The following is a 15,000-nucleotide window of genomic DNA, read 5'->3' on the forward strand; positions in this document are numbered from 1 at the left end:
CACACTCTGGGCCCTAGTTTGACAGTTACAATTGCTGGTGGACATGCGCACTGTTGCACGAACATGGACGTGCTGCAGAGTGAGCAGTAAAGGTGTGGTCAAAGGCACTACGTGGGCAGCGCCAGGCAGAGGTTAATTAGTGAAAGATTTGGTTAAAGCCACCAATACTCACACCCTTCCTGACTCTACCCTCTGCCTCATTTCGCCTCCCTGTGCTTGTCCAGCGGGAGGAAAATGGCATGAAGGAACTCATTATTAATGTCAGTCAGCCCTGCAATGGAATGGATTGGTTTTAATAAAGATCTCAGAAACGAGAAAAGGAAACGGATCCCTGTAGGCTGCAGGCAACCCCCCTGTGGAGGTCACACACCCCTCCATTCATAAATAACGTTCCTCTATGCATGGAGACTCACTGTGTGATCCCTATCAATCCTAACACAAAATTCCATTTGGTCATCGATCACCCAACATCTGGCATCATAAACTAAACTGGGCACTTAAGGGGAAAAAAGAAAAAAAGCATCCGTCAAACGAGGGTCCAGAAACTTTCACTGACAACACTGACCAAAAAAACACTGTCAGGCTGCATCATGCATAATTAATGCTTAGCCTTCACCTCACTGTCAGACATATTGATATTAGCCACGGTTTGAGTCACTCAGTTGGACTTTTTACATCAGTATTGCCCAGTATACCAGCCAGAGTTTCATGAAATTATCAAAGATAACAAATGCTCACGGCAGTCTACTTTAACAATCGGCACGCGCCCACACACGTGCAGTCCTCAGATTTATCATCACACTAACCAAAACATGTGTCTAGACGGACCCGGGGTTTTTCCTCTCGTGTCATTAAAATCACAGAAGGAAAAGACTAATGGCTACTGTCCTCTCGCACATAAAATTTTAATCTGAAGATCTCTGGCTGAAGGCCCCTGTTTCTTCTCGGCCTCATGCATATTTAATGCCTCATGGTCCGAGTTGTAGTAAGACAGAGCTCATTTTTTCTTTGTTCGTGTCATTGTGTCTCTTGCCTTAAGGAGTGACTGGGGTAATTGTAATACGTCATTCTGCATTTCATTCTGCACACAATCAATAAGTGTGTTGGTGAGAGAATGTTGCAGCCTTTACACAAACAATCTTTCTATACTTCATGTGACCAACAAAAATAGTGTTTGTGTGTTTTTGTAGTATGTTTGGCAACACTTTTTCGAAGAAGTGTGCCTAAGACTGACATGACACCATTATACCCATGTCATGAAAACGGTTATGAACATGAACAAGTCTTTATTAATGTTTATGACTGTTGGCATTCAGTGTCATTCAATGTTAAGTTGACATTGTTTGGGATGTCTTTGTTATGACAACGTGACATTAATCAAGAAAATATAACCTTTAGTGTCTTTGTTGTGACAAATAATACCACTGTAGTTGGGGTTAAGGGAATTATTCATGACATCATAATCTGACAGTGTAATAAAACTTAAGTCCAAATTGTACCACTGTAGTTGAGGTCAAGGAAAGTATTCATGACACTGTTAGAAAAGCATTCGAGAGTGTAATAACACTTAATGACGTCTTAATGAGTAGTCCAAATTCTACTACTGTGGTTGAGGTCAAGGAAAAAATGTATGATACAATTATAACTAATGTCTCATGTCTCATTACAGCTAATGCCAAAACCAACCACATATGACAGTTTAATATAATATTAACACATAAAGCTAAAGCTAGTTTGATAGCTGGGCCTCCCATGGCGTGGTTGCCTTTGTTAATGTCAAGTTGTCATAATAAAGCTATTTACAGGTTCTGTTGTCTCGGTAAATGTCAAGTTGTCATAACAAAGACATCCCAAACAATGTCATAAACATTCATGAGGACTCCTTCAGGTTCATTACAGGTCTCGTGTCGTGGTTATGATGTTGTCATGTTAGGCTTTATGCACACTCCTTCAAATAAAGTGACACGGTATGTTTTCATCTCATTTTTGTGTAATTATAAAGTCTACGTTAAAGAGACATACAAGACAAAGGCAGAGTCCATTCCCCTCGATGTTCCATTCCTTCACAGAGTATCCATACTAATACTCTATATTGTTCCTTCACAGAGAGTATCCATACTAATACTCTATATTGTTCCTTCACAGAGAGTATCCATACTAATACTCTATATTGTTCCTTCACAGAGAGTATCCATACTAATACTCTATATTGTTCTTTCACAGAGAGTATCCATACTAATACTCTATATTGTTCTGTCACAGAGAGTATTCATACTAATACTCTATATTGTTCTTTCACAGAGAGCATCCATACTAATCCTCTATATCAGTTGCTATTTCAGTATTAGAATCGAAGAGGTGTTTTCTGTCATGAACAGAAAACCTTCACAATGTTTTTTGGTTGGAGTTGGATCCTGAGAGTGATGCTTAGGTGCCCTTAGAGGCTCATGGCCCTTAAATTAGACGTGAGTGCAAATGACAGACTATGCCAAGCTGGATAATTCAGAAGCTACTGTGTTCAGATACGTCTGTCTAATTCCACATATATAGATAGAGAACAAGGGGAACAGGTCTCAACGATATACTATGCTGGTCACCTTACAGGACTGTCACCAATAACTTTTAATTTACTTTCACATTTACCAGAGATAACTGTAGCATGACACACACCCTGCGGAGAGATTGTTTCTCTCTAGGAACTGTGAGGTACAACAGAGAAACTCTGCCTATGGATCTATAAGGCAGGAGAGCACGTGTAAGGAGACATTAGTAAATGATTCCACCACAGTCCAAACTGAATTTTAGAACTACTGTAACTGAACCGAAAACAGTCATCCGAGAACTGATCACTTCTGTACACACACTCACTTACTCTCTCTATCATGTATACACACACATACGCACACACACATACACACACACACGCACATGCACCCACACACACGCACACACACACACACACACACACACACACACACACACACACACACATACGCATACACACACACACACATACACACACACACACACACACACACACACATACGCACACACACGCACATGCGCCCACACACACGCACACACACACACACACACACACACACACACACACACACACACAAACACACTAGCAAAAAAACAATTGTATGGTGCAATGTCAAACTAAAATAGTGCAACAAAACATTTCACTGTATTTAAAAAACTGGTGATCGCAGTGGGGCATTAGCACACAACCCTTACACACTCTGATCAGCCAGCCCCCGGAGCCAAACCCCCTCTAAACACTCATAATAACAGTCAGTCCCTTAGAAACTTCTGGAGGCTCATTCTCTGAGCCATGTGCTGTTCAAACTCATGCGAAGTAAAGGTTAATTAATAAGTGACTGTGAAACCAGGCTGCCCACTACCTACTGCACCGCTCACCAGCACAGGCCACACACCAGAGGGCAGCTGCAGCTATGGGGTGGCACTATGCCCAGCTATGCCAAGAGAACAGAGGAAGTCAAAGAGAGGGGGGGGGGGGGGCAGGAGCTGGAGGGAGGAGAGCAGATAGAGACAGAGAGAAAAAAAGAGAGAAAATAACAAAGAAAGTAAGAAAAGGAGAGACAGGGTGGAGAAGGGGTGAATGGAGGGGAGAGAATCCCTTGTCATGGCAGGAGCTCTGGCTAATGAACCGGTAGCGGTGGAGCTGAAGGTCAGAGCGGGGCTTTGTGTGTTCAGAGCGCTGCACCGGACACGGAGATCTCCTGGTGGATGCACCGCATGCACCGCAGCGTTATTGTGTGGTTGTTGCTGTTGTTGTTGTTGTTGTTGTTATTGTTGTTATTCTTGTTGTTTTATTTGTCCTTTTTTCTCCCCACTCGTCCTACGGTAGCATATGTTATTATCTCCCGCTAGCACCTGACAACACAAACTCAACAGCACCGGAATGGCACCCCATCAATATCCCCAGCCGGTTGTTTACCAAGGATTACAGAGAGCCTGCTGCACCACTGACACCCAGGCCATCACTCTTCTCTTCTCTTCTCTTCTCTAACAGCTGCTTAATAGGGAAAACACTCAGGCAGGCAGTTAGAAGATACGGCGATTAGTGCTATTTGTATTAGCAGCAGACAGTAGCAACACACTGTCATAATGTAAGACCTCGCCGCACAGGCCTGGCCAGGGGATCTAAATCATGATCAGAAGATAAGCTAAAGTAAAAAAATAAAATAAATGAAAAAATAAAATAAAAAAAACAATGGCACGAAACAGTTGGGCTACGGGCTGTTCAAAGATCAGAGCTTTGTCACTTGTCACCTCATGATTGACTTCATACTTGGGGATTTAAAAAAGTATAAAGATTAGGCTTTAATGATGTCATTACGGTACTTTTGTTAGGCACTAAGGGGTGAGAGGAAACGTCAAGTTGTAAATCATCCCTCCAGGACGTTGATAAATATGGTATAGAGTACAGGTATCTGATTAAAAACAGTTTGTCACATCTACTCACAGGGCTCACAATGAAAGCAAACTCCCACAGGCACCCAGCCATGGTTTACAAGGAGAGAGACACACTGACAATGCCATCCACCTTCCCGCTGGCTAAGGGGGCAGAGGCAGTGAATGTCAATAACGGGGGAGGGGGCGACTGATGAAATGCACCTCTATGCCCAAGTGCGGAGAGAGACGGAGAGAGAGCGACAGAGAGAGAGAGACGGAGAGAGAGAGAGACGGAGAGAGAAAGCGACAGAGAGTTCTGCACCGAGAAAGCCACTCTCCCCGCCTCTGCTGCATTTGCCTTTGAAAAAGTGTCAAGAGTTCTGGCTGTGCATCAGGAATGGAGTGGGAGAGGGGATGTGTGTGTGTGTGTGTGTGGGTGTGGGTGTGGGTGTGTGTGTGTGTGTGTGTGTGTGTGTGTGTGTGTGTGTGTGTGTGTGTGTGTGTGTGTGTGTGTGTGTGTGTGTGTGCGCGCGTGCGCCCTGGCAAGACAAGGACATAGATGGAGAAAACACTTTCCAGGTAATCTGCACAAGTGCTGCTGGCATGTGTTTCTCCTACAGTATGTAAACAGAGAGAAGGAGACTATGGCTGACACACTGTTTACACAGAGCAACCACTGGAGAGTAACATCACATGATGCCCCGCCCCCACCCCCACACACATACACACACAAGTTTTCTGCCGGGCCCTCGGTTCCGTCGTCTTGGCAGTAAATCGTCCGTGACATGAGTGCAACAACGACCAACAGCAGTCAAAGTCTGAACCGCCTGAAAGATGCCCCCTCTCCGTGACATTTAAAACCCCCACTTAACTCCAATCACGGGCAACACTCAGGGGGTTTTGCACGGATGCCAAGTTCTTCCATTAAAAGGCCTGGAGTGGGGTGGGGAAGGGGGGGGGGGGGGGTGAGCTTGAGAGATGAGGTAAAACATGTCCATGTGGAAATGGACCACGCTGAACCTAAAGGGCAATCAGTCTTTCACTCTCTCTCTCGCTCTCTCTCTCTCTGTCTCACACTCACACACACACACACACACACACACACACACACACACTCACACACAGTCCTCTCTCTCTCTCTCTTTCTCTCTCTCTCTCTGTCTCACACTCACACACACACACACACACACACACACACTCACACACAGTCCTCTCTCTCTCTCTCTCTCTCTCTCTCTTAACCAAAAGGGCAATCAGGGCAGTCTTTCCTTTTACAACCCAAAGCCCTCCCCTGCCATCCACACCCCCTGCTCTCAGGGCTCTCAGTGCACCCTGGCCCAGCAGTGGAGGTTAAACAGCACCCATCTTTTCTGCATGGCAGAATAAAAGCCTCGTTGATGGCCTCGCTATTACTCACCGCATCCAGCACTGCGTGCGGGGGCATCGACAAGAGTGTTATTTTTTATGATGGGGAGCCAATCATCTTTGGAATAGTGGAGATATCCTTTGGGGCTGTCATTACTATCAAATAGATGGCAGTATAATGGCTGAACAGACAGATTCGTACAATTCTGCAATGGGTGCATTGCGAGGGCATTAGCATCAACCTCAAATTGCTAGAGTGCCGTGCATTGGGATGCCTGATATCCTGCCATCAAAATTCATAGTGCTCTCTTCTCGGCTGAGTATAAATGGTTAGAGGTGACAGCTGCACAAGCCTTATATGATCCAATATCCCACATAATTACACAAACTTGAAAAAAAAAACACCCTAAAAACGAAAGGGGTACAGGCTAATGCTAGAAGCTTAAGTCTGAAATCTTGTTATGCTAATTTTCCTAAATGAAGGTGAGATTTCATGGTCAATGAGGCGTTTGACCGCCACGCTGTGAGTTGCACAAACATCCATCTGTGATATCCCTGAGCTCAGTGGTCAGTGAGACCATAGACATATACAGTATAGGCCTAGATATTTATTATACGGCTCTTCAGAATGTTCCAAAAAGTACCGTTGATTTGAATGGGCCATCCCAACGTTCGCAGGTGAATATTTCTTGATATTCACCGCTGCGAAAAGATATTGACCGCTGTCATTGGCAATGGGTTTTGTGCTTCTAATTCACATCTTTCATATCATTCCGCAAGTAGTCCGGTCATTTAACGTAACAGACTCATTGTAATTTGAAGTCAGCAAGTAATGGGTTGCTACGCAACACCTGAAACCTAAAATCTCTATTTGCTTGAAGAACAATTTTTTCTTAGGAGAAATCACGAAACGGCAACTAAATCATTAAAAAGAGGTATTTTAGAGGAATGTCTTCTATCGTTTTTGGCAAGTAAACGTATAATAAGCGGGATAATGTATTGTCCGTCGGGTTAGGATTAGGTTTAGGGTTGCTGTTTGCCCCGTCGGTATTTATTTTTGGATAATGACCTCCGGACAATACATTATCCCTTACATATATATATGTCTATGAGTGAGTCCTCCATGCAGCTTTCCCTTCAGGCTGATACAGAGCGAAGACGCCACACACAATAGAATCACTGCTCAACGCTCTGTTAGTTACTCAAAGTGAGAAAAGAGAATGACTGGAATTTATTTGTGTCACAAAACCAACAGTTTCAAGCACTCAACCTTCAGTGCAACGTTGTAATTATAATAACAAATCAGACCTTTGGAGTATTTTATCTGAGAGGTTAGACCATTTAAAGACCCAAATGTTTTGAACTACCAGGCTTGAATACACATTAAATAGTCTCAAAACTCGACATCAAAGTGAATCTTTGAGCCCAGTGTAGGTGCTATTGATTTAAAGGAGCTTCCTGATGAACGCTGCACAGATCTCTTTCAAACTTCAGCCCAGAGAAAACTAAAAGGTTATAGAGATTCTCTCTGGAGGCTCGGACTTTTATCCCAATTATCTCTCTCTTGCTTGGAGCACACAACACTGTCTGGTGTTCTATAGTGACAAAAGCCATGTTTTAATAAATCCGTGTGGGGCACTGCTGATGGTTTATCTAGTGCCTCATGAAGATACTTATGAAGTTCCCCCGGAAAGGCCCAGCAGAGGATGTACTTCCTGCGCCAGCTTAGGAAGTACAACCTGCCTCAAGAGTTGCTGATCATGTTCTACACCGCAGTCATAGAGTCTGTTCTGTGCACTTCAATCACTGTCTGGTTTGGATCCTCCCCTCTGGTAGACGCTACAGATCACTGTTCGCCAAAACCTCCAGACACAAAAACAGTTTCTTCCCCCTCGCCGTCTCACTACTGAACAGCTAACCCACTGTAGCATACTGTATATATTTATATATTTATCCCTGCACTTCTCGAACTCTCCACTTCTTCTTTGCACTACTGTTGTGCAACATTTCACAGCTACTGTATATAGCCATTCCGCCTTGTACATACTTCTTAGACTTAGACCATTGCACTGTTGCACTGTTTGTTTTGTATTGTATTGTATTGTATTGTGTTGTATATTTTGTGTAAGCACACTGAGAGTCACTTTACCAAGTCAAATTCCTTGTTTGTGCAAACTTACTTGGCCAATAAAACCTGATTCTGATTCTGAAAGTAGTTGCCAAACCTTGTCGCTGGCCATGCTTCAGTGTGCTGACCTTCCCATCCCTTAGCGCTTAAGCTCAGGCGGCGGGCTCATCACTGCATTTAGTCATGTCTTGGCTCATAAAGTCAGCCCTTAGTGTCGTTACTCGGTTCACCTCAGCAAAAGGAAATGTTCCAGAAGTTATTGCTGTCTTAGCGTCCTTCGATGGGCAGGGAGGTCTTGAAGCAATGAGGCAGCAGGCACTGCACCCGAGTGACCAGTCCACAAACTTAGAGGAACAATAAAATCCTCCCGGCACATTACTGGTCTCAGTCCTCTACAGTCCACTGACTGGCAAAGGACTCTCACTAACGTCCCCCTCCCACAACTGCTTGGGCTTTCATATTCATAGGAGGTGTTTGGAGTTCATCAATTAGCTTAGCGACTCCTGGTGGTAATGTGGCGGGGGCAACGCGGTGCGACCGCGGGCCTCGTTAGCCTAATGGGAATCAGTCTGGGTTTGACCGTCCTGTATGAGTGGAAATGGGGTGAGTGGGAGGGAGGGAGGGAGGGAGGGGGGGGGGCTTGGCCTGAGGGAGCAGAAGGGAGAAGTGAGGAGATACTCGAGGCTCCTACCAGGATCCTGATGGCTCTGGGAGGACTGGGCCTAAAATATGAAGATGGTCAGGTGTGGGTCTCTCTTTGATACCTAGTGTATGATGACACAGTGAGCTACTACAATCATCTTAGTTTATATATTTGTTTGATTTCTTGGTTGGTTGCTAGGTTGTTTATTGTACACATATATGCATACATGTATAGGCTCTTAAATTTTAATCTGTGAGACTCTAACCCTAACATAAGAGAGTTAGCAGAACATTTTGAACATCTTATCTTACATTATATATCTGTTGATACTGACACTGTAATCTTTGTCAGGCCGGAAATGCCACATGATAGCATTGTGAAGTAATAAGACAGATAGATTATAAGACACAGAATGGATTTATGCACTCAAGTGTTGTAGGCGCTAATCTTATAACGCACAATGGACGAGTTAATGGATTTTGCTTGAAGGAAAAAAAAAACCCAGCTTATCTAGAACGGGTAGACGTGAGCAAGATGGATAACCAGGGGAAAGAAGGGCTGCGGTATCAGAGTGTGAATTAAACCTTCACAGGAGCGTGGGATGCCGAAACCTAAACTGAAGATATGAGAGACACTAAAGATGGCGAGGCCTGAGAATGCTAAATGAATGAGCAAGGACCCGTTTATTGACGCTCGGCGATGAAAATTACGAGAAATATGAGACGAGGCAGGGAGCCGTTTTGGAGGTGGTGCAGAGGGGGTCTAATGAGAGATGCTGTTATCCCTCTGGAGCGTGCCATGGTCTAGAGAGTGCCATGAGTGTGTGTGTGTGTGTGTGTGTGTGTGTGTGTGTGTGTGTGTGTGTGCGTGCCATGGTCTGGATAAGGAAGAGATCGCTGGAAGCTGCCTCTAATTTACATCGACCATTTGTGTTCAACCGGGCTCAAGCTAAACGCAATTCCACTAATGAGACATGAGCGGCGATGGGGGGGGGGTTAAAGAGACGCAAGGCCGGTCTAATTCCAGAGCACTTCGGAATAACAAGCAGAACAAAGCCAAATTAACCGTGCAGCAGGAGGTGGCGACGGCAAATATTAAAATCTTTTTATTCTGCCTCAGTGGAATGCCAGTTGCATGCGTGTGTGTGTGTGTGTGTGTGTGTGTGTGTGTGTATATGTGTGTGTATATATGTGTGTGTGTGTGTGTGTGTGTGTGTGTGTGTGTGTGTGTATATGTGTGTGTATATGTGTGCCTCTCTGTGTGTGTTCCACAATCTCAAACCATTTGGATCTCTGTCAGTGCCACATCTGCAGTCTAAAGCACACAGTCTGAATGCTCCCCGCTGATGCTCCTCACATAGGGCACGGCTGGGGGGATCTCCTTACAGGCGTATCACAGTAAAAACTGGGAAATGAATGAGGCTGACATAAGCAAATGTGCCATTAACTACAGCAGCCATATCTCAAAGGCATCCCTGGCCGCGGTTCAGAAACTCCTCTGCATAATGCATCTGGACGGCTACGCACTGCCCTGGGATGCAAATGTAATACACTTCTATACGCTCTCACAATGCAGGTCCGCCGAAAAACACTTCCAGGACAGAGCGATTGGCCAGCGCTGGCCACGCACCAAGAAAAGTGGACTGTCAAACGAACTTTAACTTTAATCCGGAGATGAAAAACTTGCTGGCACACCTTGAGTGCTGGGTGGGGTCCAAAAGATACATCAGTGTTTGGGGGGGGGGGGGGGGGGTAAATGGACGAGGGGGATGAGGGTGGTGGGGGGCAGGTGCGGCTGGGTTTTATTGAGCTAGGCCATCCCATGATACTCAGTTTCCCCCCCCCCTAGGTGATCCCCCCCTAGCTACCGCTGTATCGCTGTGAAGCCTTTCTTTCCACTCCATGCAGATAACACAGGTTTCAGACGGACACCTGTGACACTGTGAAGCCTTTCTGTCTACTCAATGCAGATAACACAGGTTTCAGACGGACACCTGTGACACTGTGAAGCCTTTCTGTCTACTCCATGCAGATAACACAGGTTTCAGACGGACACCTGTGCCACTGTGAAGCCTTTCTGTCTACTCAATGCAGATAACACAGGTTTCAGATGGACACCTGTGCCACTGACAACTCTCAGTATTTACCCTCTCCTTCACCTGAACACAGTGCAGTGACTGTTTTTTGTTCTACTCAGTCATTCACATTGTGTTACAAGCAGGCAGTCAATACCATCTGTGATAAGGATCGGACCTCTCCAGAAAGTGTCAGTGAGAGTGTGCGCATATAAGACACCAATTGGCACAAGGGCCTTGGCTGAGGAAGGACTTCAGAAATTCAGTTTTAATTTCATCATCCTCGCCTAGAGCCTGTAAAGAGTGAAGGCTTAAGATCGATGCCCTGTCAGTCAGTATAGAGCTAGATAGGACCGGACTTTAAAGAATTAAGACTCCCTTTATTTGCTTGAGTTGCTGTTGGCTAAACTCGAATGGAGTGGGGACTATTATACTATTCTTACTACTATAATCACAACCACCTCTGGAGGAATATATTATCAAACGTCAAAACAACTAATCCTTAAAAAATAACCCTCCAACACACAAACACACACACACACACACACACACACACACACACAGACATAAACAAACTCTAAGACTTTAGAGAATTTCCACACAGAAACCCAACAACAACAGTCAGGAGCTCTTTCCCTGTTTCATTGATGGAACAGTAAAGACACATACTGTGGGTGGGGCTGAAGGTTGAGGCAGAGGGGATTCACTCAGCTAAAGTTACAGAGCCAACAGTTGCATCAGTAATCCACCCCCACCCCTCCTCCTGCCCCCCCACCCCTCCTCCTGCCCCCCACCCCTCCTCCTGCCCCCCCACCCCTCCTCCTGCCCCCACAGCCCATGCGGCTGTGAGGCCCCACAGGACAGAGCTCTGTGTTGGAATGGCCCAATCGTCCTGCCACAACCTCTCCGGTGCATATCCTCACAAACAGAACAACCTGTTATCTGAAGCATTCAGCCACGCCGGATAAAAAGCCCAAACTCAAACATGCTGCAGCCTCCACACACACCCACACCAACGCCCCCCCCCCAGGATTTACCTTCCCCACCGACTGGCTCGAAGAGTCCGAACTGCTCCAGCACTTTGATGAAGAGCCCCATGACCACCAGGACTGCAATCATCTCGAGGCCGTCCAGGTTCAACATGGCAGGTCACTGGCATCGCATGCAATAGCCCGGGACACAAACTCCTCCGGAAAAGTCCTCCGACAAACAGTTCGGAAAAAGTTAAACAAGGAAGGAGAAAAGAAACTCCACGACAGGCAAGGCTTTTAAGATCAGAATCCCGGGGATCAACACAGCCACTTCCTAATTTGCTCCACTCCCATGTCCACTTCCTCATCAACCCCCCGCCAGGGTGGCAGGGCCAGCCTGTCCCTACCGGCAGACCATTCTCAGCAGGAGACCCAGCTGCTGATGATGAGGGCGAAGACGAGGAGGGGGAGGAAGAAGACAAGAAAGACGACGATGACGATGATGATGATGATGATGAAGAAGAAAAGCCCTCCGGCACCAGGGCTCTCCTGAGCGGAGCTACTCCTCCACAACTCCAGCCCGGGGCAGAGGACTCGGACAGCGTCTGTGCCACTCGCCACTCCAGAGCCGTGATTGTCAGTAAGCGTGCGCGCGTGTGTGTGAGTGTGAGACAGAACGAGAGAGAGAGGGAGGGAGGGAGGGAGGGAGGGAGGGAGGGACAGAGCAACAGAGGGAGAGACGGAGGAGAAGTATCCCCTCCCTTTCCAATGACACTACCTTCATTGATTTGCTTAATCTGGTTTCTAAGGTAACAGGCTGTAGATATTTGGAGGCAGTGGTGTAAACAGCCATTGTGAAAGCTGAGTAATTGCTGTGTTACCACCCATAGTGATACATAAATAAACACATCTGTGAATGTCATCGCTTGCTTACCCATGTATAGGTTAAATGCTTTGTTTTCCACGCAGATTTTGAAGATTTGTTCACAGGAGTCAAGACATTTGCGCTGAAGTGCAATAGAAACTATAAGTAGGACGAAAACATTCAACAGGCAAGACATACTAACCTCCAAAAAAGGTTTTAGTGATATGTTTGTGGATGTAAGAAATGATATGGATAACACATGGAGAAAGTTTTCAGCAACACTTATTCTCACAAGAACACACACACTCTTCACAAGAACACACACACTTTCTGGAGACCAGGAGCAGGAGCCCTTGCTAATGGCTCCAGTCATTCAACCTAAAAGCATTTACATGCTTGTTTAACACGAGGCTGGAGTGGGGACTATAAAGGCAGTCTATCTAACTTGCAGACAGCCATCCACTCCCCCCAGCCCTTCCTCGACGTCTGCCTGGCTCAAAACACTGCAATCTCTGACAGCAGATCTGTTTATGAACGCCGCTGGGGCTGCTACTTATTTAGTCTGCTGAAGTGAATCATTTCACGCAACTGAAGAGGGACAGACACACACACACATGGTCCCATCTCTCTCCCTTTTTTCTCTCTCTCCTCCCCTCCTCTTTCAGTCCACATAAATCTGCTCACACAGATGCCGTGGGATGTCCAATACGTTTTACGTCATTTATGAAAAAAAAATAAAAAAGTCATTTGGCTGCTTTCTTTGTGTTCAAAGCTCGAGGAATTTCTTTTCAAAAATGGACTGGTGGGTCCACATAAAGGCAATCTATTCTGGGAGCTCCTGCTCCTGGTCTCCAGAAAGTGTGTGTGTGTTCTTGTGAAGAGTGTGTGTGTTCTTGTGAGAATAAGTGTTGCTGAAAACTTTTTCTGGGAGTGGGGAATAGGTTTACGCTTTTTTTTTTGTTGTTGTTGTTTGACGGCTGGCTGGAAAATGGAAATACAGAGCAGCTCCCTTTCATTCCTTATTTGGGAGACTGACTTGCATATCCACTGTTACAGTGAGGAGCACAATGGCCACTCAATATTACATTTAGTCATTTAGCAGACGCTTTTATCCAAAGCGACTTACATATGTGCGACTTACAATGTATACACATTTTACATTTTACACTGATGGCACACTGCACATCAGGAGCAATTAGGGGTTCAGTGTCTTGCTCAAGGACACTTCGACAGGGAATCGAACTAGCAACCTTCTGATTACTAACCGACTTATTTACCACTGTACCACTGTCACCACTATTGACCGTGACAGTGAGCAGCACAATGGCTACTCAATATTGACCGTGACAGTGAGCAGCACAATGGCCACTCAATATTGACCGTGACAGTGAGCAGCACAATGGCCACTCAATATTGACCGTGACAGTGAGCAGCACAATGGCCACTCAATATTGACCGTGACAGTGAGCAGCACAATGGCTACTCAATCTTGACCGTGACAGTGAGCAGCACAATGGCCACTCAATATTGACCGTGACAGTGAGCAGCACAATGGCTACTCAATCTTGACCGTGACCGTGCTGCGCTAACAGAAGGATGGCGGTGCATGTGTATTGCTTCAGGTTAAAACCACCTCTGTGCTGCGTGCTATATATATGCTAAATATACACACGCATACCTACACACTAGCAGGATGGATTTAAAAAAGAGATGGATGTGCATGTGAGCAGTTATGAAAGAAGCGTAGGGAAAGATATTGAGAGACATCCGGAGAGAGAGAAAGCTAAACAGAGCGATGGTGTTTGGGGGATATACCTCAAATAGTCTACATATCCGATACATGCATAGATAGTGAGTATACGCACGAAACATATCCCTTTTAGACCGGTAGAACCTGACTTAAGAGACATAGGAGGGGGTCATTTCTCGCCAAAACACTCTGATGGACGATGACACCGGCACTGAGGGAACATAGTTCACTATCTGTCACCATCAGCACTGAGGGAACATAGTTCACTATCTGTTACCATCACGATCAGCTCTAACTGAGCAGGCGTGTCGAAAAGAGAAGATCTGCTTCCGAATGCAAATCTGAAATATGGACAATGTATAGTACAACAGGTGACCACTGGTTCAGGACACATTCAGAAATAAGCTTTTTGTAACGAATGAGCTTTCATTATAAAAATCAACTAATAATGAACAACAACAACAACAACTAACTAGTAAAGACATGGCACTTTTCAAGTTCATACATTTGTTGCAGAAGCCATTCAAAATCTCTCCCTCTCTTCAAACCTAATAACATGAATTCCCCAACAATGAATACTCAAATGGTATTCCACTTCCTCCTTCCACTCTGACAAAACCTTGTGAGAGAAAAAAAAAAAAAGGAATGCATTTAGAAGGGAGACTAGGGAACACCTCCGGAGATATCAGAAGTCCGAGCGTTTTATTCATGAAATCTACTTAAGGCAAAGGTGGCCCCTCTCCCTCTCGTTCCTGTCGGTGCTGTGCAAAGCGTTTTCCAGG

General features: G+C 45.5%; 1 protein-coding gene across 3 annotated transcripts in view; it reads right to left on the reverse strand.

Annotated features, from left to right (window-relative positions):
- Positions 1 to 15,000, reverse strand: part of LOC105900836 (Kv channel-interacting protein 2) — a 193,449-nt gene that overhangs the window by 20,604 nt on the left and 157,845 nt on the right. The window contains exon 1 of one of the 3 annotated variants that reach the window (XM_031578620.2): positions 11,670 to 12,242. The exons of the other annotated variants lie outside the window; for them this stretch is intronic. Within the exon in view, the coding sequence (XP_031434480.1) occupies positions 11,670 to 11,775 (106 nt within the window). The 5' untranslated portion in view covers positions 11,776 to 12,242. Of the gene's footprint in view, positions 1 to 11,669; positions 12,243 to 15,000 lie in introns of those variants that run through there. 3 annotated transcript variants of the gene reach the window in all.

This window comes from Clupea harengus, chromosome 13 (assembly GCF_900700415.2).
Source record: "Clupea harengus chromosome 13, Ch_v2.0.2, whole genome shotgun sequence".
In the NCBI taxonomy this organism is placed as follows: Eukaryota; Metazoa; Chordata; class Actinopteri; order Clupeiformes; family Clupeidae; genus Clupea; species Clupea harengus.